Source organism: Hippoglossus hippoglossus, chromosome 21, assembly GCF_009819705.1.
Source record: "Hippoglossus hippoglossus isolate fHipHip1 chromosome 21, fHipHip1.pri, whole genome shotgun sequence".
NCBI lineage: Eukaryota > Metazoa > Chordata > Actinopteri > Pleuronectiformes > Pleuronectidae > Hippoglossus > Hippoglossus hippoglossus.
The window spans coordinates 22,828,551-22,852,976 of NC_047171.1; the positions used below are offsets into that span (position 1 = coordinate 22,828,551).

The 24,426-nt window shown below is 41.0% G+C and overlaps 1 protein-coding gene across 2 annotated transcripts; it reads right to left on the bottom strand.

Moving 5' to 3' along the window:
* Positions 1–612: 612 nt before the first annotated feature.
* Positions 613–13,949, bottom strand: gtpbp8 (GTP binding protein 8 (putative)). Of its 2 annotated transcripts, XM_034574643.1 has the most exons (8): positions 13,819–13,949; positions 12,973–13,167; positions 12,680–12,833; positions 7,663–7,761; positions 6,896–7,026; positions 5,364–5,463; positions 3,579–3,697; positions 613–1,266 (listed from the first exon to the last, which is right to left on the bottom strand). In XM_034574643.1, the coding sequence occupies exons 2-8, from the start codon at positions 13,140–13,142 to the stop codon at positions 1,176–1,178; spliced, it is 864 nt and encodes a 287-aa protein (XP_034430534.1). In that variant the 5' UTR covers positions 13,143–13,167; positions 13,819–13,949; the 3' UTR covers positions 613–1,175. The 2 variants fall into 2 exon arrangements, with proteins under 2 accessions (XP_034430534.1, XP_034430535.1); XM_034574644.1 differs by lacking the exons at positions 613–1,266; positions 3,579–3,697 and adding an exon at positions 4,646–4,769.
* Between the last annotated feature and the right edge of the window lie 10,477 nt (positions 13,950–24,426).

Sequence of the window (24,426 nt, forward strand, 5' to 3'; positions counted from 1 at the left end):
TTTATGGGTAACACCACTATAAATATTGATGTAACATATGGATGGAGACTGTACTTTTATGAAAAGTGTAAATACTTCTCCAAGATCAGTTCTATCTCTAACATCTACCTTAACACCTCTTAGGCTATATATTTCCCTGTCCATATATTTTGGGGTCTTTGGGTCTAGGTCTGTTTTCCCTACTCTGGGTTAGCCCTCCTAGATTCTGTTAAATGAAATCTCAATGCAACAACATGCGACCGTGGTTTGTTGTGGAAAACCTTCCCTGCATAGGGGCCTGACCTCAACCCTGTGCAACACCTGAGGGATGAAGGGTCAGCCAGTCATTATTAATATCCATTTTGTGACATAAGACAAACTTTTATCACCAGGCCATATTCTCATAGATGCATATATATATGCAAATATGCTACCTGCCTGTATACCTTATATATACACACATTCTTATATTAATTTACACTTGCTACTTTGATTTTACCATGCATCCTCTAATGTATATTGTGTTATAGTATTGTATTTGTTTTTTATATTGAGCTCTTTTTATTTTTATTTGAATTTAATTATTGGTCTAATTGCACTGCTGAGCTGACCTGTTGTTCTGTTCACCCTGTGGTAACTTAAATAAAACTTAAACCTTGGAACTTACCAAACTTTAGAAATGCTCTCAGTGGAAACATAACAAAAATCTTGTTAACTTGATTCCAAAATATGATGGAAACCTTTCCAAGAAGACTGTATCTACGTCCATGAACAGATGACAAAAAAAATGAAATAAAAAAAATGAATCACATGGTGGTGTGATTTCAGGTCTGATCAAGAGTCCACATCATATTTGCCATGTCATATACATTTGTCTGCATTCTGAAGGAGTGATGTAATGCATATAAAGTTAAAGGACAACCAGCCAAACCAACAAGAGTGGGTTTTACATTTTAATTCATAGTAAAAGCATCTTCAGCTATCATGTAGCAGTATGTAGACAAGTGGAGGTGGTCCATCAGTTAAAACCCCCTCCAGCCCACATTGTCCATTATTAAACACACACGTCTCCACACTGAGTCATAAAATACATTAAAAGTGCTGTTAAATCTTCAGTATTCCCATTATCTGCTGTTGTGAAGAGATTAAAGAGAAGGAGTCCAGACCTCACTCATGGAGACTAAGCTGACCTCTGATCAGCTCTGAGAGGTGTTCGTTAACTTGATGCTGCCTGTTAGATGGCAAATGAAGCATCTCAGGAGGTAGATTCCTAAAAACCGGAGGGAGCTGTAGCAGAAAAAAAAGAGTGATTTGAGGCAATTTATCAAACTGCAGTTAAGGTTATTTCATTTTGCTCTCAACACATTTCTTAACTCACATCAGACAGACATTGAGGCAATGAAAGGACAGTGCAAATAGCAAACTGTAAAAGTTATAGCCCAACTGCAGGTATATTAATATTTTTTTTACATTTCCTGCTAAATTCTTTGGTGTGCACCCAGACACGATGGAATACGATATTGTGACTTATGAACAGAGTTTTTTCGATATTTTGAGTTGTCACAGTACAAAAAGCACAGACAGATGTTACCAATAACAGAAACACTATGAGTGGGAGCTGTGCCACTGAACAAGCATGCACACTTCCAGCTGAGCTGAAACCTGCTAGACTAATGGAATGAGGCCATCATTAAGGTAATTGAGGCTTTTCCTATTTTGAAATGTCAACATGTCTGTGGTGAAAAAGGTCTATTGAGTCTAAAAGGGATAGTTTACCAAAAAATTTAAATTCACTCATCTACTCACCACTACGCCGATGGAGTGGTGGATGAAGTGTTTGAGTCCACAAAACACTTAAGGAGTTTCGGGGTTAAACAGTGTTTTAGCCCAGGTGACTTCTTCTTCAGACGTAATAAAACAACAGAAAAAACACAACATGTCTCCATACTGCTCGTGTAATGTCATCCAAGTGTCTGCAAGCCCCGACATTCATATTCGACTCGAAACAAGGTAATTTACACCAGGTTTTCAGCCTAAATGTCCACTACCGGAAGTAGCGAAGCTAGCGGATGTAGCCACACGATGGTGGGAACGTAAGCGCGGCTCTGAGGAGGCTATCAGAGGACATTTGACTAAAAACATGGTGTAATGACATCGTTTCGAGTCGAATTTGAATGTCGGGGCTTGCGGACACTTGGATGACACCACAGGAGCAGTATGGAGGCATGTTGTGTTTTTTCTGTTGTTTTATTACATCTAAAGAAGGAGCGGAATGGACTTCAATTGTACTGGATTCTGCTGCAACACTGTTTACCCCTGAGACTCAAGAAGTGTTTTGTGCACTCAAACACTTCACCCACCCCCCCCCCCCCCCCATCAGCATAGTGGTGAGTCGATAATGAGTGAATTTTCGGTGAACTATCCCTTTTAAATATCTGTATGAGGCTGATGAAAAAAAAAACACATGCCTTAATTGATATAAACTGTGGGCTGTCGGTGGATCTGTTAATAACTTTTACTATGATCATTTATTATTATGTTATATAATATAATAATAGAGAAACAGTAATGTTATGTAGATTCAGCTGTACGACTGGAGATTTACCTTTCAATCACATTTTGATAAGAGAGTGTAAAATAACAGGAATATAAACCTCTATATTTATTTTAATGGTACAATTACAACTAGTCATTATTTTTAATATTTGTGTTTGAATCTTATGTTTGATCAGTTTTTTGTTTTGCTTTTAATTACACTTCTCACTTACAGTTCTCTTCTAACATTTCTTGACACAACTGCCCACATTAAGTCCAGATTGGACCTGGAAAAAATTCAATGAAATTAAAAAGAAATATATTTAGCGATAGCACTTTGTGATGTCATGATTTACCTATTTTGTTTTTATTTAAAATGTCCTAAAAAAACACAGTTGTTACAATATAATAAATATTAATATTAACTTTAACGTATTTTGCAAACTATAAACAGTAAGGACTAGGGACAGAATTGCCAAACCAGTGTTAAGTTATAAATGCTGTGGTATGTGGCTTCGCTTCATGCTTTACAGCCTTTGCAAATAAAATGCTGCTGCCACAACTATAAAATTCCCTTAAGCTGGTAAAAAGTTTCATTAATAGTCGCTTAACTCTGGATGAAAAACAGTAGTGTAGACTTGACTGGTTCTAATCAGTGAAGAAAACAATGTTTCTGTCAAGTGTGAGCGTAGAAGACTAGACATAGGAAATTCAGTTTGTCATTCTAACAGTAAACATGGGAATGTGTCACAAAAAGAAAACAGCTGTTGTTCTTCTTTTTGTATTGACAACAAATCCCATGAATATAGGAAAACCAGCGAGATACTTCCACATCTGGAGCTTAGTGTTTTTTTAACAATGGCAGAGGATGTTTGTGACACTGATGCAGACTAAAAGGAGTGTTGTGAGACACTGGAGCTCTGTAACACAATGGAATAAGAACGATCAGGCTTTGAAAGCACAAACAAAGCTTGGTCGGGTCAGTTCATAATTTCTTATGGATCTTTTCATGACATTTATTGACAATTTGAAACACATTAACAAAGAGAACGTGAGCGTCTCACCTGACCAGAAATGGCTGTGGAAAGCAGCATGAAGTCTGGGTTTTAACCACTTCCTGAAGATTCAATAGGTTTGTCAGCAGTGCCCCCTGCCCACATTTGTCAATCTTTGTCACCAATATCTGCACAGAAAAGTATTTCGCACATTACAAATTCCACATTTGCCATGTGGATTTGCAACAATTCTTGAAAGATTAAAGAGCTCAGAGCTATTATATAACAACAGATTTGTTAACAGAGAGTATCATCATTCACATGTTGTTCTGATTGATCAACTAATCCACAGCACTAATTCATTGAGCCCACACAAGGGGTGGTTTGTGTTGAGTAAGCAAACAAAAGAGCAGTAGACTTTTTCTGACACCTACTGGCCAGTTAAGAATAATACACTATAACGTCATTAATTTTCATTTGACTTCATCACATTATGGACATCAAGCTTTTTGTATGATCCTACAATAGTTTTTCTATTGATCATCAAAATTTTAAATGTTCTTAGTTTTCAAATCTAAGGCCTGGACCTCCTCTTTTCTACTTCCCCATTTCTTTGGTCAGAGGATACTGCTGATGCTGAAAATGAATGGATAGGTTTAAATGTTTAAATGTTTTGGAGACCCATCATCTACTACAGTAATGTACTGAACAACTGTGCTCTTATACTTTATCTTAGCCCAAGCAGAGCAACAACTTTTTAAATTTCATTTCAGCTTCATGCTTCCTTTATATTTCAGTCGAGAGTTCATCTTTGTTGAGAGCTGAACTGTCACAGCCTTAATAATGGTCAAAGTGTTTAATAACCTGTGAGCATGAATAATTGATGGCAGAGTGCTCAGAGAGTGGGGGTGCTTCATTATAATGCCATAGCGGTGGCATTTCAGAGGGGACAGCAGTTCTTAAATAGCTGAGTGGGAGCGTTCAGCATTAATTCAGTGTGGACCTAATGATGAGGATTTGGAAGAAGAATGAGTTCAATGGGAAAGTCATGATAAAACCAGGTTCCTCTAAATATTTAGCACCAGCAAGTACTGGTTGTAATCTTCTGTTCATTAATAGGATCTGTGCCTGCTAACCTTTTCAAATTGTTTGTTTTTCTCGCACGTTGTTAGATGTTAGCTTGTTTTAGCTCCTGGCTGGGTTTGTGTGGTCTCTATGGGTCAAAGCAGAGGTTGGTGGTGCAGTTTTGTGTTGTTTTTCCTGAGGTTACAGACGAACACAGACAGTTATCCTCTGAGATACATTGATAAACCTGGGAACTCACTTTCCCCCTATGAAGCCGAGCTGTCCAGACCCAGAGGCAGTAACGCCTGAACTTGGGCACCTCGGCTTCTCCTTTTTTTTTTTTAACTACACTGAGCATCTGTGAATATTTAAATTCTTTGAGATTTCGTAACTCTTTCCAGCAAATCAACATCCTGATCCTGATATCTTTTTCAAAAGGCATGGGTTACATCAGCAGATGGTTCTTGGGAATACAAATATATGTATAATACTCAAATGTTAAAAGGTTTCTCAAAAGTCTACATAGCTCTTATCCACACCTCCATTTTGGTTTCACGAAGTAGACTCCAAGATTTGATCATCTTGTAAGAAATTAATATATATTCATTAATGTATACAATGCATTTTTCGAAGATCTATTCCAAAGGGTTCACTCACTTATTTCCTGCCAGTTTTTGCTTTCAAGCTCAAGTCTGCATTTGGAAATCTTTTCCAGTGAAATAAGATATGATGGGCCGTGATAAAAGGCTAATGTTACCATTTTATGAAGAAAATGTGTGAATATCCTACCACATATGGACGTTTGATATCCTCACACATCTCCAGGGCGATGAGGTCGGCCTTCTGAATACCAACACTGCCGTCAACCAACAGGAAGGTCCTTACAAGACTAGACGAGAAACAAAGATGCATTAGTCAAGTTTACATGAAACAAAAACCAGGGTAATGGATGTAACTGCTGTGAGTCTTCCAGATGTTTACTGACCCAGCTCCAAAAGGTGTAGGAGACATGACCAGTCACCTTGGACATAAGATCTTCATGTCCCTACAGACTATTTTAATGTAAAATAAATAACTTCCTATGGCTCTACTTTAACATACAGGTCCAATGACTACTGTTTCTACTATATTTGAATACAGTAAAATGTGATGAGTAAAGTATTTTTTTTGTTAATTTGAAGGGAGTCAGTGACACACAAGACTGAGGAGCCGCTATAATCTGACAGCTCCTGCTTAAAAATCTGAATTCTGAGCCATAATGGAACAATCTGATGTGTTGGTGTCGTATGGGGTCACTCTGTCGCAGCCCGGTGTCATTTGGATGTGATTTAATAGAGGTAAACACAGTGGACAGCAGTGCATCATGGCACTGTGCCCTGGTGCAGCACTTCTCAAACCAATTTATCACCATGTATCCTGCTCCCGTCAGATGCTGCAGGGATGTAATGGAGTGGAGGAGAACTTTGTCATACAGTGCGACAGGGAGTGATAACTTTAATTTAAAATTAATTACATTTTTAACCTTATTCCATTATTGCTATGCATTTAATCATGCGGTTAATGTATTTTGATCAAATCACCGAAGTGAAAGTAGACTGACGTCGTTTTAAGATGCAGTTCTGTACGGTGGCCCCAAAGGACAAAGCAAACACATAATGGAAACCACAAACATTAAGAGAACAAACACCCAAATATAAACATGCACCCAATACGACAACACACGCAACAATAGACAAACACCAGGAAGAACTATGGGCTTAATTTGGATGAATGACATAACATTGACCATTACTGTCAAGCTTGTGGAACCAAACTACACCCTTATTAAGTTCTGATATCTTTTCCAGGCAAGAAAGTCCTTTGGTAATGGAACACTGATGACTGCTCGTCCTCCAACTTTGTGTTTGCACCTTCTAAACGGTTAAGTTCAACAACTTTCAAAGGTCTATGAAAACTAGAGTCATTAATATGTTACCAAGTTGATTCATGAAAGAATTTTCTTTGGCACTTTTACTTCCCAAAGGCCCAAAAGCATGAAGGCAGTTCTGTCATGGTCTTCGAGAAAAATCTCTTCCCAACATCGGCAGCATAGTTTAAGTCTGACTCATGATAGAAAAGTCACTTTTAACTTGTGTATTCATTACAAGATCGATGGTCAGCGACTGTTTTACTTTGGCCCTGCAAAAATAAATCATGCGTGTATGAGGAGTATTAATTCCCCCCGTTTGTGCTGAGACCACACAATGCGACTCTAGTGAACACACTCCTTTGAAATGTTGCTTTCTCCAGGCAGCTAACTGAATCCAAAGTGGATATCTCACTTTTTCCTCGTGTAAAGATATGGCTCGACCATATCCACGAAGTCTTTTGGGGATCTGTGCCCATAGCCGGGCATGTCCACGATGGTGAAAGCTTTTCCCACTTTGAAGAAGTTCATCTTCTTTGTGTGACCCTACAAAGTAAACACAGAGAGACAGGTGGAAAAAATGACAAATGAAAAAATAAATTGTATATAATAATAAAACAAAAAATAAATAATAATGCAGGTAAACAAGAAGACATTTGTGGCCTTTTGTAATTAACTATTTATAAAATCTTACTTCAGCGATATTTTCTGATCGTCAATATCAAGTTATATTACTAGTAATGGAAAGATTGTACTAGCTTAATTTCATGCCTGTGTAGGTTGTCATAGCATTTCAATTTATGATGCAGATTCAAATTTCAATCTGCAGATGCTGCACTTTGCTTTTGGAAAGGATTCAGAGGAAAACTAAATGTGTTCCTTCTTGTTTGTTTGTTTCCTGTGCTTTTAATTTTAACAGTACACTGACATCACTAATTAAGTCTGTACATTTCAGAAAGCTGAGATGGCAGCTACTGTGAGCTATACAAAACTGAATTATAATTTTTGGATCATGAAAAAATTGAAATACTCATTACAGCTAGAGCTACATTCTGATTGAGATTATATTTAAAAATATGTTTCTGGTACAACAAACAACAGCATAATGCAAGTTTCAAGCCCTTTGTCTTTGGACATGCTGAATCCTGAAAGTGAAACAGAATGTTGGTTAAGGAAACTCACTGGAGTTTTGGAGACTCTGACTTCGACCTCAGGCGTCAGGGAGAACAGAGCTTTGATGAGAGACGACTTGCCCACATTACTCCTGCCGATGAAACACACCTGGAAATACACACAAACTGCTTCACACAAAAGGTCCAGTTTTCTGTAATGTTGTGCTGATATACAATTTATTACAATATGTTAATGTGTCAATGACTAAACCTCTTCTTAGTAATTCAGTGATCTGATTTAGTGATGGATTGTTATTATGTCCATCGATCCATCCAGCTTCATCTGCGTATTTGAGGAAAGGTCAAAGTGGCAGCAGGCTCAAGAAGGTGTTCCAGATGACCCTCTCCCCCAGACTCTTCCAGATTCCCTTGACAGATCCTGACGTATTCCCAGGTCAGTTGGAATATAAAATCCCTACAGCAGTTCAGAGTCTGGAAAACCTTCAATGGGAGGCGCCCAGGAGGAACTCCAATCAGATGCTTTAACCACAACAACTGGCTCCTTGTAATGCAAAGGAGCAGTAAACCTCACCCTATCTCTAAGGTTGAGTCCAGCCACTTTATAGAGTAAACTCCTGTCAGCTGCTTTTAACAGCAATCATGGTTGAGGGTCCAGCTCCCTCTGGATGTCCCAACCCCTCACCCTATCTTTCAGGCTGAGCCCAGACACCGTACTGAGGGAGCTCATTTGAGGCACTTGTATCCACAATCTCATCATATCAGTCACCAAGAGCTCATGACCATAGGTAATGGTAAGAATGCAGATCAGCAAATCGAATGTTTTGCCTTCTGACTCTAATCCCTCTGCACCACAACAATACCCTCATTAATGCTGACTGCACCAATCTGCTTTTCCATCTCCTGCTCCATCCTCTCCTCACTCGTGATCAAGACCCAGAGATACTTAAAAACCTTCACGTGGTGCAGCAAGTCCCCCCCCCAACCCGGTGGGAGCAATCCACTGTTTTCTGGCAGACAGCCATGGCCTCAGACGCGGAGGTGCTGATTCTCATCCTGCCCGCTTCATACTTGGCTGCAAACTGCCCCAGTGCAGGCTGGAGTTTACGGTCTGATGGCGCCAATGGAACCATATCGTCTGCAAAGAACAGGGATGCAATTCTGAGGTTTCCCAAACTGGACAAACACCCTCCTTGAAATCCTGTCTGTGAATATCACATTATTAACTATTATTATTAGCATTATTATAATGTCTACATTATTTTCCTTGCAGGTCTAATTATGTTTTTTTGCTCATTCAGTTCATTCTTCAGTGTACATTTTGAGCAGCACACCTGCTCTTACTGTCACGCGCTGCTGCCATTGGCTGCTATGGTTTTTCCACTGCTGTACCATTGACGGCCAGGTCCGGGCTCATCCATCTCTCTGACACAAGACAGATGGATGGAGGCTGGTGCTGCCAGTAAGCTACAAATACATCATCCTCTGATGGAGCAAAGGGACAGAATGGTAACTAACTCGGCATGTCAAAGAGAACCCGTCGTCCTATCAACACAATATTCCATTCTGAACCCTCCAGTGAACACTACACTCTATAAGGTTATAAATCTGCTCATTTATTATCCAGTGTCAACCCGTGCTTAATTATGTATGTGGCTCGAGGAGGGTAAAGAGACTTTACACTACATTTTTCAGACTTTGTGTCTATATTTTGGGACAAAGAAGGACAATGTGAACCTCAATATGTTAAACACAGACTCAAAAAATACACCTACTCTACTCAATTGATCTCTGTTCATCTTGTAAACTTTAGGTCACACTGGTCAATTGTTAGCCAACACGAGCATCCTATTGCTGCCAATCTGATGGTGATACAGTTCCCACAGGAAGGTCTGCTCACAGCTGGACAAAAAGAGAAGCTCCATGAAGTTTCCACACACTTGAATTTGCTGGGAAATATTTAAGGCAAAGTGGGAAACAGATGTGAGCAACAAAAAAGGGTTCCACCCTAAATTAAAGGGATGCCTAAAAAGATTTGGTGGCACTTTATGCCCCTGTACAAAAACTTCCCCCTCTACAAAGAAACATGTCACAAAATAAAAGAAAAATGGGATAATCTACATTGTAGCTTACATCAAAATGTGCTCTCTTTAATTACTAGTTCAACAGGAACCTTTAGTGGGCTAGTCTTTAGGAGACATTAGTCTTTTAACAGCCATGCATTAAAAAACAAGCTACACTAGAAAGTTAAATTGGAGGAACATCTTCATCAGCCTGAAGGCTCCACAGAAACACCAACCATGCACTTCAGGTCAAAGAACTGCTGCTGAAAGCTGCTTTCAGACATGCACTGAACTCAAGAGGATCTCCTGACATTCTCCGGCGGGGCTGTATGTGAGAACACAAATGTCTGAGTGAGAGCCTTCAGACTTCTTCCTGCCAGCCCCCAAGTAAAAACTCAAAAATGTCAGAATGAGCCCATGCATGTGAGAAGAGAACACAGCAGGAGACCCTCTGCAGGATTCACTGCGAGCGGGTGGGTGTGTTGGTCACTTTCTAACACACAACAGCGCATAGATTAAAAAAGAAGAAGAATACAAATATTTCAGGATGACACAGATGAAGGTTTTGAGACAGCTTTCGGTGATAAGAGCCAACGCTGGTGTCGATGTAAACAAAAACATGTGATCTCTCCAGCTGAATTAATGTTACATCCTGTCTCTGCCTGCTGCACCACCCTTCACCTGAACACTCTAGAGTTTTTAGGGTTGTTGTGAATGCGTCTGGTCGGAGAATCTCCTGCAGCGTCATTCATGTGTGAATGGCAAACTCCAGAGAAAGTCTGAACCTGATTGTCCTGACATTGTCCGGAGTTCATGTCTGAAAACAGCCAAAGACAGGATTTTATATCCCTCAGCCAACAAATCTTTCGTCGTGTCGACCGCCAGATAAACAGGATGAACACTTTGTTCTCATTGTCATCTGTTGTCTACTTGCATTTATGTGACAGGCCAATGCAGCGACGTGCCAGATAATGGTGCAGTGGGGTAAATATTGAAGTTCTGCTGAGTGAAGAGCATTCATTTTACTTACGCACAGCAACAAGAGCAATGCTTCAGAAAGTTAACAGCTCATCGTTTGGGACGGTTGTTTTATTAAGAGTAAAGACACATGTGGTCACATTGCTCAGCCTGTTAGTCTTCACAACAGATCTGTCAGCGTGCTGTGCCACAAGACGTCTACAGAACTCAGACCTGTGGCTCACATTATGATGGTCCATTCAGTTCTACAGAGCTCTTTTCATCTGCATATGTGCCAGGTGCCAAACAGAAAAGGTGTGGCAGTGTCAAACTTCTTCATCAGGTAAACCCAAGAAAATGTTCCGCCATTGTAGAATTTAACTAAATTAATATGTACATATTCAGAGATCTGTTGTCCTGGTGAACCACCAATATCTATTCTTTCTTTGTATAATTAATCATTAAATTAATCATTATTTTTTGTATCCAGTTACTGTTACTGTGTATAGTAAGAATTTTATATTCATAGTAACTATTTAAAGCAGGCATTTTGTTCCAATTTTCAACTGCAAATTTAGTGCACTCCAAAAAGTTAGACCATCATGCATTGCAGCCTGTTGCAAGTGCAGTCCGAGTGGCAGAAGAAGAGGCACCGTCACACTAGACAGAGAGATGGATACAGGTTTACTGTCATGTTTTGTTTCTGGTTCGTTTTCTAACCAACTGCATTCAATAATCAAAGAAGTGTCCACACACTTTTGAATGCAGGCAAATTTATTTAATGTGGGTATATCACTACTGCTATTGAATAAAGGCATCTCACTCAGACAGCAGGTCGGGTGCTAATCTAATCTGCTAACGTGATTTTCTTCTTGATTTCTGATCCGTTGGGTGAGCCTGGCGAGCAGCGTACTCCTCAGACTCCTCATCTCCTCAGCTGACTGAGCAGCAGGATTTCAAAACTGATTATTAAAATGCCTGTCTAGAGCACATTAGAGAAACTGAGACAAATATGTTAGTGATATATTAAGTAATGCTAGGTCGCTTATGAAGTAGTTGCATGCGAGCTGTGATAACACTTCTTTGAAAACCAAACTGTTATTTTATGTATTTTGTCCCACATGTGATGAAGATGCTCTAGAGTTTGTTAAAGTGACCGAGATAATTGCTAATCTCTGGTGCATATTAATGTGGTAGTGCAACATCAAAGCAGTGTCTGAAATGTATCAACAGCTGTGTGCTGTTTCAAGTTTCAAGCATATATCAGAAGCTGACAAGAGGTACAATGTGAGGAGGGATGGTGGTATCACAATTTTCTCAACAGTGCACAACATTTGTGTAACAACCCATTTCAACTTTCACTGCTCTGAGAATTATGTCAGGAGGACACACTTGAGCTGCGTTCAGACCTGCACTGAGGTCTGGACATTCTCCTGAGTGTTTGAGAGAACGCAAATGTCTGAGTCAGTGGCTCCACACATCACGCCAGCCCCGTGTGAAATGTCCCACGTGAGAATAGAACAGGAAAGTTTCTGGGAAGCTCGGTCAGTAAGCTTGTTGATGAAATTTCTACAATGTGATAGATGCAAAAATGGACGCATATAAAAATATCTTAGGATGAAAAAGAGGTGCAATACATGTCGACGATTCCAACGAAGACGTCCACTTGGAAAGAAAATGAGATTCTAAATCTCCTGGGGAAAAGGCCTGATGCCGTTGTTGAAGAGCTGTAAATGAAACACTGTGCTTTCTGCAGCAGAATATATACAACTGTGTCCTGCCTCCTGCATTCTCTGCCCAGGTGCCACCTCTCACCTCAATGCATTGGAAATGTTTTTGTTATCGTGAACACATCTGACCCTGATAATCCCCTGCAGCATCAGGACTTGATTTTCCATATAGGTTTCTGGAGTTCATGTCTGAAAACAGCTATACAGTAATTCCGTGGTATAGTAGGGCTCAGTGCTGGTGCTGTGCAACAGAACACAAAGTAATTTCGGCAGCACTGAACATGAACAAGTTGTTTAGAGAATGAGGCTGCCTACTCACCTCTGGCTGGTGCAGTGCAGGTATATGGTCCATCCTCTCTGCAGAGATGAAGTAATCAATGGTGTGAGATGGTGAAGAGCAGAAAAGCTTTTCTGCTTTAATCATGTCCTCCACACTGGGTTGGAAGAGCTGGAACTGCGTTGTGTCCACGGACCTGACAGTTTCGTTTCATATAGTTAAAAAGAAATCAGTTAAAGGAATAAGGCAAACAATTCTCGTATGGCAATACAGAATCTTGTACCCTATAGAGTTGAATGTAAAAGCAGTGCTAAATAACATACAAACCACAGTACCTGTCCAGGTATGCATCCAGCCCACTGAAGGGGTAGAGTAAACTTTGGACTTTGTTTGGGGGGAGCTTTGTGACACTCTGTAGGGAGGCCAGCTTGTGTGCACTCAGCCGGGAAACAGCAGACACCGGAGTCACAGGCTGGAGCAACAGTCGCAGCCGGAGACAAAACATGTTTCCCTGCAGGTTTCAGAGCTGCCTGCGGGGTCATGAACCAACAAGCAGTACCACACTGTTAAATAACCACACAGCCACTCTGGCCCTGGGAGATTTCAAAAGATCAGGACGACATGTTGTGTGACTAGTGGGAATTTAAGGAGGTTGATTTATTTTCTTCTGTATTGCCCTTGTTATGATGAGTTAAGAATCTTTTATACGTGAAATGTAATTATTACATGAAAATGCCTGTTTAAAATTCAGGAATGTTCTGCTGCACAAAAGAGGACGGGATGGTGGTGTAATTTAGATGCTTCGATGTTGGCTACCTTTGTTTCTAAATATACAAGAATCAGGGTGATATATGTTTTTATTTTTGTTATTAATGCTGCTTACTCTGGTTTCTTTCTTCGTTGGTCTTTATCTTTTTCAAGCTGCATAACACAGTGATGACTGATTGGATCTCTCCTCTGAAGAGACCCTGGTTTACTCTCTGGTCCAAACACCAGGACACAGGTGGGGGAAGGACAGCCACAGAAGAGCCATGTTAAAATGATTCTTTAACCCAACGTGTCCGACAGGCTGACGTTATTAATGTAATATCGTGATGTCAACAAGTCAGATAAAAAACATCAGTTACACAGAGAACACGTTCGATACGAACGACGAACACAAACTGCTTCATCTCACTCACCGGATCTCCACTGTGTTCATCACTGGATGAATACCTCAGCTGAGTTTAACAGCAGCTGAGCGTTAACATGTTTTAGGACTTTACAGCGTCTGGGCTCCATTAGCCGCTGTGTGGAGCCACGTGAGTGCAGCGCTTAAATGAGTCCGACTGTTTGCTTCTTCTAAAGGTTCCGCTTCAAAAGTAAAAAAAAACAAAACAAATATACGTCTGGCTCCTTCCGTCAATTTTTACAACTATTTCATTATGAATTATGATCGTGATCATAATGGGTAGTTGTAATGTTGTCATATGAACATATTACTGTGACATTTAACCTTCCGTGGCATGGTGTTGTTCTCAAGCGTCAAACTGCCGCTTTGATTTTTTAGTCAAAATAAAATCATGTCACCAAACGTGTCTGTGTCCAATAAAATAAGGGTCTGAAGTGGGTGTGGCCTTTTGATTGGGAGAGGAGCAGCTGCATGGGACAGTGTCAGCGATTGGTTATATATATATTTGTTTATTTATTTATCGCGTTTTAAGACTTTTAAATCGATGTCACTTCATAAAAAAACTGTATTTTAATTGTGTTATATGTTTGATCTCAGAGCAACATTGTGTAGTAAGAGCACATGAGTTCAGGTAATATCATGATGAGCATAGTCCAAGACCAATGTCTTAAACTCTACTATCTACGGATACTTACAGGGAAGGGAAATGAGAACATGTTATGAGCAGAAGGAACATGAGCTGTCAGGGTCACACCCTCTGTTGTAATTAGTCGTTAGTTTATTTCATCATTTGATTATTTCACTGATTTACTCCAAAGCCTCTAATTGTGAATGGATTTGGAGGTCGTGGTTGTTTGTGAAAATATAACCTTTTCTAATCAACATGTTACTTGTTATCCTTCTTATCATATGTTTAATAGGGTGAAATAATGTGTTTCAGTGCCCTTTCAGATTCACATTGTTGCCCTTTGGCAACAAACCAATATTTGGATGTGGCAAATCGTATGTATATAATCAGGGACCGACAAGCACACAATTTTTTAATCACAAAATAAAAATTCGTGTCACAAAAGGGTTACGTTATGCATTTTTTATTTAGGACTGCTCTAATACATTATATATGAGCATATAGTGTGTTCAGACTTTTGAACAGACCTGTCACACTTTGTCAGAGATGTCAGAAAGTGTTTCCTTGTGACTTTAGTGAAAGAAAATGAAGTGAGACCAAAACAAGAGTGATGCAATTACATCTCTATCCCAGTGCTGTTCTAATATTGCATAGGTCACATATAATGGGATATAATCGGTGAGCTTGAATCCTCAGCTTCATTCTTCACATTGATGCATGGCTGGCAGAACATGTACAGAAACATTCCTGTTGTTGCTCTCTGGTTAAAAATGCCTCGTCTACACAGGGAAAGGTATAGCTCTATCTGTCACATACATCCCCCATCACCCTCTTGGTGGGGATTATTGAGGATTATAATACTAAGGTTTGTGTAGAACATGCCAGCAAAACGTCTTCAGAAATGTAGTTGTATGAGGTGGCTGTGATAAGAGTGACTGCGAGCTTCTCTCACCCTCTGCATTCTTCTACACTGAGACTCCCACAAGTGGAGTTTCGTCAATAGTTATGTTCAAGTGGTGGTCAGGTTTCACAGGTTTATGAACACAGAGCGGTAAGCCGCCTTCTCACAGTTTCCAAGATTATTCTCCACATTCCGTCTTATAGAGCAGAAGAATCTGTTCCAATATTTATCCAGCTGTGATTAATAGTTTGAAAAGCAATGCGTTTTTGTTTGAAATATAGAACATTTGGCAGTCTCTGGGGAGCTCATTTTAAGCTAAGCACTCCAAAATAAATCACTGTTATCTACTTGTCTCCACAGTTTGTCGAGCCCCTTTCTCTCCACATGGTGGCAGTGCAGACTGCAGAAAGCAGCACTCTGCACTCAGGCTGGGGTGTTAAAACACTCCTTGAACCACTATGTGCCAATTCTCCCTCTGCTCCATCAGGGTTTTATGACCTGATGTGATTCATTGTATGTTTACTCACTGAACAAATTAATTCACTGATAGCCTATCCAATTACAGCTCTCATATTCTCCCTGTCCTTCTGCACTGGAGTCTTTTATGCTTGCTTACGTGCCATTTGGAAATGCACGCACCTTTTTCATTCATCACCCATTTGAGACGATGTAGATTTCACATTAACTGAGTGCCTTATTAAACTAGAAAATTGAATACGTAATTGATTTACCATCTTAGTCTTTGTCTCTTTCTTTTATTACATATGCATCTGGTGCATCATCAAATGTGTTGCACGTGTTTCACAGTTAATTAAATATCTTCAAGTGAAACAATCATAAAAAAAGAGTAGTTCTGCACTCCGGGATTAATTAGAAAATTACAGACCATAAGCATTACTTCAACATAATTTTTTTCACAGAGAGATGAGAACAGAAGGAATTGTCAGCATGGACAGCCGATGGCCTGTTTAATAGGTGGACATTTTCAGCCAGTGGCCATTTATATGGCTTTTAGCACAACAGAGCCCTGGACAAAGTCTTTAAACCTCACAAAACCACACTTCACTGAGGTTTTTAAGAGGCACTTGGGTGGGAAACAAGACAGTGAGGGATATATAGCTGCGTAGGGGATAGCTAAATGGTGGAAAGGTACAAGCTCGAGGGACAGGAGTGGGAAACGGAGGGGAGGGTGGACGTGGGTGCTCTCATGACTCCACCACCCCATCCTTCACGGTGAGCCAGAGGATCAAATGCCAGACCAATCAATCGTCCACCAAGCAGACATCTATAGCACAGGCCATGATGGCATTTACCTCCACAGGGTGCATATCAATAAAATAAAAAAAAAGATATCATACAAAATTGATTGTCCCCAAACAACCTCCCCATCCACACCATCAGACCAGCCACTCACCATTATCATCATCATTTGTTCTTCTGCTCCTCATTCGATCTCTGTCCTCCTTGTCTTCTATCCCCCTCCAATCTCTTTTTTTCCCTCTCAGTCTGTTGCGAACCTTTCATTCTTTTGACTGATGTCCAACAGACAGGCTTTGCAGGGTTTGCAGGCGCCACTTGAAGTGTGTGGAAAACGTCCAGCTGCAACGCTAACCAGCCACCCACACATTCACACCGATGCCGCATTAATCTGACACTGAATTATCACAGAGGTTGACCTTAGTGACATTTCTAGATCCATTAAACCATTAATTTACATGTTAACCAGTGAGGCCTAACCCAGCCCCCCGAACACCACCGCCCACCCCCTACTCAGCCTCCTGCCAAGATGTGACAGGGCCACAATGGGACGTGCGCTGCCAGAATACCAAAAGCCCCCCTTGTTCCTTAGTTTTGTTTGTCCGCGAGGATGAAGTACGGAGGAGTTTATCAAGTCGAGGGGTCAAACTGTCAATACGCCTCATACAAACACACACAGCTGTCACATACACTCGGCACAAGGGCAAAAAACAACCAAAGATTAACACAGGCTGTATTTCTTCTGTGTACCCATCTGGCAGGGTTGAAAGCTGTCAGGCCCAACACCTGTGGCAACACCCTCCATCTATCAGTGGTTGGTGTGGAGAAGTGGAGAAATCTGCTTGTGGAAGCGATTGCTGTATCAGTTAATCCTGCTCAAGCTTGTTACCTCCATGGTTTTCCCTCATTCGTCTCTTTGTCTCTGTTAAGTAAACAGACCAATCAGAGGGATTGCTGCCCTCACTCTTGTAGAGAAGGAAAATAAGGTGCTTCACCCTGCTGTAACCCACACATCAATAATATTCATCACGCTCCTCACCTCACTCAAGCTAAAAGATGAGCTACGCCGGCTGCACTGACTCTTCACCGTTTAACACAAACTGTAAAAGTATAAATCAGGAGCTGTGATACGAGCTGCACAGTTTTCAGTTTAAGAATACACCAGGTCATTGCTTGTGTCTTTCCTTGTTCTTGTCTGTCCCTCTCTAAGCATCTCTCATGAATACAGCATAAATATTTTGGCAGGTGGTGTTTGGAGGATATTAGAGCACAGGCTCAGAGCGCTCAGGGATATCGATTTTGCTTTAGCAGCCAAGAACCATGACTCTACTGGCATCAATACATCAGGGAGAGGAGGGTGAATGAGGAGGAATGACCTTGAGCCAGGAAGCAATCTTGACAAATAAAGCCCCTGGAAGGAAATGCAGGGAAACAAAGCAGTGAAAAAGTCAGGGTGGAGAGACTCAAGGGTGACACAGTGAGGTCTGCAGAAACACAATAAGAGGAACATGCCCCATTATTTTGGAGTAATATCTTCTTTTCTTCCAATTGGTAAAGAAATAGGAAATATATATTCTATTCGGAAAAAGACACTGAAATATCTGTTACGGCTGGATTTATTTTACTTCTTCAAAGATAAATACTAATGTTTCTGTACATCTGCAAGGACAAGATTGCAGAGGATCCTAAAGTTCACCTGTTCACTGTGGAGCTATTGACTGTATATAAAGATAGACGACGGACCGCCTCCCACAGGTACAAAGTTAAGCTAAATTATGGCTGCAGCCATCTTGTGCTGGGGACATCATTTGGATATATATATACACATATGTTTTCCATGAAGAATTAAAAAGCAGGTTTTGCGTTTTTGGTTACATATCATTCTTCGTGTTCACGCTGTCACACAAACCCTTTGTAATATGACAGGCAGCATGTAGACGTGCAATATAGTTCTGCCTGAAGAGAGAGAAGAGAGCAGAGGTAACAACATGGATGGAGTGCTCTAGCGAAAGGTCTGCAGCTTTTGCTGAAAAAATGATGAAACATCATGTGACAAAGTGCTGCATTGGCCAAGCGAATCATGCAAGCTAACTGCAGAAACCTTAGTAACACGAACGTTAATGTATTTCTGCTGTTTACCTGAAAATGAAAGATAAAATAATTCCTGCTGATAATATAGAATTTATAAACTGCTGTATAGTGTCTGATAAGCCTTTAAACGAATGGGTCTGTTCATACTCATAGTAACATGTAGGTTTGTTGCCAGATTGACACACTGACAGTAGGGATTCCATTAGTGACTGAAAAAAAAAAACTGTTCACACGACATGTTGCTCAAGAGGATGGAAGTGTTTGTATCTGTTCCAAGTGGTCCCGTGAAGCAAGAGGAAGAGAGGAGACACCTTATCATTTAAATATCAAGTCAATTTTCTGACAGTCTCACTCGGAAGGCATTTGTAGCATTCTGTTATCGGCCCTGACAACTGGGGCTCTGAAGTGATTCGACCCTCCTCAAGCAGCTGAGTGTATTGGCATCAGAATGTTTTCTCGTTCAGACAGCTCAAGCATCATTTTAGCTTTGGCTGAACTTTCTCTTCGTGTATGAAACAATGATGGCTGCAAATTGTGCCGGCTTTCATAAAAAGTAGAACTTCTTTTCATCAACAGCTGCTGAGTTCACCACCTGTTCAGATTCTGTGTACATTTTACTGAAGCTAATCTCTGTTTCAGTTTGTTGATGCTACAGTGCAGGTCAATGGGAAGTGAAGTCTGGCTGATGTTTACATGCTCCAACAATAAATAACACCTGAAATAACAAGCATAGACTTGATCCTTCTCTTACTGGCTGATATGAAAATACACCCGACACCAATTAAAAACCACAGGGCATCATTCCCTCACACTGCAGCCTCTCTGCTGCTGCAAAAAGGAATATGGCACCGCCTTGGATCGGCCTGAATTCACAAATCTTGTTTATTCATCTGATGCATTGGCCCATGTGGAAATGAAGTGTGAAGGCAGTGGTACTCCTACATGCCAACCCTCAGCTGGTTATCAGCACAACAGTGAACTGTGCAACACTGTGAGTTAACCTTCAGGTTTATTAGGTCATGTTTCAGGATTTAGACTGATCCCCACCTCAACAAGTCCATTACCACAGCCACCACCTCACTATCTCAGCTCTCTAGCACTGCTTCTCTATATGCGTTGTCCCTAACACACACACACACACACACACACACACACACACACACACACACACACACACACACACACACACACACACACACACACACACACACACACACACACACACACACACACACACACACACACACACACACACAGAGAAATTCACAATCCTCCTCCCGCCTCTTTGTGTCTCTGTCTCTCTCTCTCTCTTTCATTCCACAGAGATGATTTATTTTGTTTCTCCCCTCTAACTCCTCCAGTCTTCAGCCGCCCTCGGGGTCAGTGCCGAGCTCCATCACTCTGTCTGGATTCTTAATCCCCACACTGGAGACGCCCGTGCCAATACAGGAGAATAACAGATTAAAAAACACAGCCCCAGTACCGAGTATCTCCCCTTTCTCTCCCTCTGTCTCTGCCTCCCTCCGTCCGCACAACAGATAAGTGAGTGGAAAAATAAACTTGGGGAAGAAAAGCCAGGGTTGAGAGGCGAGTCATCGACCCAGGGATGACAGAGAAGCTTCCAACGCAGTGGTTAATGAAGGTGATGCACAAAGCAAGGCCCACTGCAGAGGCTCTCTGAGTTATAACACTGGAGCCTTGGGAGGTGACATGACTGCTGGCGGGAAGGTTTTTACTTCACCGCAATTGTCTAAGGAAGATCCATGGCTGAACCCCAGACAAAAATATAGCAGAAAAGTGGTAGAACATAAAAATAATGAAACCTGAGGTTCCACTTTCACATAACCTAAAAGAATGGTTGTTTCACCTATTTGAGGTCATTGTCAGCTTTGGCTCAGCTGTGAATGGATGATGGACGGAGCTTTATGTTTAATATAGACAAAAAATCCAAGATGTCTTATTGATAAAGACTATAAGAGAAGACAAAATGGGAAAGAATCTGTGGTCCCCTGTGGACCCACAGCAGCATGCCTAACCACTGATCCAAGACAGTTTACCGAAATCATGCTGGTATTTGCATTTGCTTCATAACCCAACCAGTGACCTTAAACCAGCCTCTTTGACAAAGTGGTCGCGGTCCTTTCATTCGGATATGAGACTCCTGTCCCTGTTGTGTGAGAGATGGGCAGGGAGAGGGGAGAGGAGGGAAGGGCAGGGAGTGGAGGGGAAGTGGGTGGGGAACGGCACAGCTACAAGGAAGATAATGGCTGTGTCAGTTTCACACCACTCTCCCCATAAAATCTGATCCAGGAGGAAGCTGAGCGGGAAGGGGAATGCAGGTGCAGACGTTTGTTTCTTTTAAAGAATGTTTTTTTCGTGTGAAAGATGTTTGCATCAGGGGTGCACCATGTCCTTATTCCAAGTAGGATGAGTAGGATTATGTTCAAATCCTTCTAAACGTCTCAAGTTTTACTGTGCAAATATCATTTAACCGTCAGTGTTTTATTAAACTGAAGAACCGAGATAGTATTTCAACAAAATAGGTGAATCCCCTTTAAAAGATGGCTTCTCATGTTTTCAAATCTACCTTAAAAACAAAGCAAAGAAAATGCGAAAACTCCACGGTTGTCTGGACGACCAGGAAAAAACGTTCACAGAGGCAAAACATAAGAGTTGTTGGTCTTCCTGAAAAAGTGGAGGGTGGCCAGCCCTCATCCTAATGGGGACCATTCAGGTCAAGGGCTTCGGAGAGGACAGTTACCACTGTACTTGCATAAATGTGAGGCTTTCCCCTTGTACACTGCTGCTCTTAAACGTCCAGCTTCTATGTTTTCCTTTAGGAGAGTGACCTCACAATTCAAATTCAAATCCTTGCTCCTTTCAATCTCTATATAAACTAAATTCCCTGCCTCTAATTGACAATCCCAAACACAATTTTGGAAACTTGGCGCCCATTACCATTATCGATGGCTGGTCGTATCAACCTGCTTCAAATGAATATTGTCCCGGGAAGGATGGCTATGCCCAACCTCCTCCATTACTATTGGGCTTGTAACAATCAGCAGGTTGTCCTACTTGTCCAAGACAGCTCACATGAACATCCACCTGAATGGGTGAAAATGGAATCAATTAACCTTCCTATTTACTCCTTAGTCGCCTCCCCGGTGGTAATCCAGTAGCAATCCAGTCATAGCTCACACAATCTGAATATGGTCTCAAATGAAAACAATTTGGTATACATGTACAAAAAGCCTCTTTAATGGCACCTGTTGCGTTGAATCACCTCTCCGCAAAGTTGGACCTCTCTTTCCGCACTTGGCATAATAATGGTATTTTAGTCATTAAGGAATTAAATCTTGCTGGGGTGTTTGCATTATCGATAGGTAGAAAATGTAACCTACCCCGTTCCCACTTTTACCGTTACCTACAGATTAGGCACTTTGTACAGAAGGGTTACCATCCGTTTTCTGAGATACCCCCAGAGACACAAATAGATACTCTCTCAGCCATTGATTTTAATCTCAAGGGCACCATCACAAAGATTTACACTGTACTGGCCAATATGAATCTCAGCCCCTGGATAGCCTCGGAACTCTCCAGGAACAAGACCTTGAGTGCCTTTACATAAGTATATATGTGAATATGTGGTGAACAATGTTGAAGCTGGTTGTTTATATATCTATTTATTTGATTGATTTATTTGTATTTATTTATTATTATTTAGTATTACCTTATTTGTGGGTCTGTGATTATGTGTTCTGTAACTCTTTATTTAGGAGGATGTTACTTGCATTCATACTCAACTGCAAAAGCTCAATAATCAAATCTTTAAAAAAGAAATAAACAATGCCAAAAGGCTGCAGCAACCCTACTGGTGAGGGGTCTAACTGCATTGTAAAAAAGTTTGAAAGTTTTATTTCATTTCATTTTTACATTTAAGTTACAGTTAAATATTTTTTAATGCAATTCTAGGACTTTAAGTGCATTTTCAGTGTGGTCAATGCAATGCAAAAATGTAAAATTAGATGTTCTGATGAATAATAGACCTGCATTCTTTGTGTGAACTGTAATAAATACTGTCCAATGCTGCTTTAACATGCAGCCAGTTGCTGTCTGTTGTAGTGTAAATCACTAAAATCACAAATGTTGCTCTGTTGCTTAGCATTAAATATGACTTTCTTTCAGCACCACAATTTCCAACTGACTTTCAGGGTCCCGAATGTCTTTTACACGCAGATGCTCTGTTGGTCAGGGACTGTGTTGAGTCGTCCAGTCTTATGCTTCAAACTTACATAAAGATTCATTGGTCAAGGTTTCAGTGCAGATGACTTTTGCAAACTATCTCATCTCTCAGTGTTTGAGTTTTCAGTCTGTCAGTGTGTGTCTTTAACAGGCTCTTTGTTCACTCCTGCACAACCAAGCCTGTGACTCTATAGAGAGGACAGCAGGGTGCAGGGTGGGGTGGGGTGAAGAGCAGTGCAGTGTCCTCTAAATCACCATCACCCGTCCTCTTTCTCTGTCTCACTCCCTCACTTCCCTCTGGCCCTAAAGAAAGTCGGTAGGCCCTGACAACAGGACGTCCCTCTCCCATGGCTTCACTGCAGCCAGGACATACGCTTTTGGCTCATTGTGACTCGCTGGACTCTGACAGCACAGCCTGCACGCACAATGTGTTCATTGGACAGGGCTGCACGTGATGGTTCAAAACCCCAAGTCCCTCGGGCCCCTGAGCTCCGTCTGTGTGGCGCTGATGGCAGGTGGGGGCCCTGGCTGGCTGCAGGGTGAGGTCATCTATATGGGGACAAAGCAGAGGCAGCGAGGTAATATAGGGAGCATAAAGGCCAAGAGACACTGTCTGTGTGGAATGTGCAGCAGTAAAGAGGACTAGGATGAGAGGTGTGTTTGAGAAAGGTGAGGAGAGAACTACAGAACAGGAGGAAAGCCAGTTCCAGTGGGAGCTGAGGAACCACATATTTCCCACTTTCAACCTCAACAAAATTCATCAGTCCATGTGGCACTGTTCAGCCAGTGTCTAGGTACATCAAGTGATTCTTCACCAGACATCAATAGTTCATGATACATGATAGTTAAAGTAATATAATTGATAAAGAAAATTATTATCAACCTCTTGTTCACACAGTTCACACTTTGGGGTCAAGTATAAGGTGATGTAGATTTATTTGGGGTCGAAATACTCAAAGCGAGAACAGATTAAAACGATGAACTGAAATTCATAAAGCTCCATAATGAGGGGAGCCGCAGATTCAGGTGCCAGTGTAATTTGATAGGTTATTATTTTTTATTATATTGATTATAGCTACTTTCAATTATGGGAGGAACAATGAATGGATAAAAGATCACTGAAACATGCACTGAGAATATGAGCAGCTCTTGTTATTTTAAACGCATCCCTTAATCCACAATAAATGATATCCAAATGTGGTTAATGGTATCAACAATACCTGATCATCTTAGCCTCTGCTGCTAAGATGGTTCCTAGTGACAATGTTAAAATGCTAAGCAGGTTATGCAAACCAGGTACAACATGTTTAATTAGAATCATCGACTGATAGGTTTCAGAAATTACATTAAAACAGATTACCAAAGTTGTTATAGTTCATCCTGAGGGGGAAATCTGTCCAGACATTTCACTCAGAAATGTCACCTGCTGGCGGCACAAGATGAAAACAAAATACAGGATTGCAGCTGATGAGAAATTTCACAGTGGACCACAGCAGTGC

Coding starts and splice junctions, on each gene's coding strand:
- gtpbp8 (XM_034574643.1), bottom strand. CDS start 13,142: ATGTTTTGTCTCCGGCTGCGACTGTTGCTCCAGCCTGTGACTCCGGTG. Junction 12,834..12,972: donor CTGGATGCATACCTGGACAG/GTACTGTGGTTT, acceptor CGAAACTGTCAG/GTCCGTGGACACAACGCAGT. Junction 1,267..3,578: donor CCACAGCCATTTCTGGTCAG/GTGAGACGCTCA, acceptor TTTCTGCTACAG/CTCCCTCCGGTTTTTAGGAA.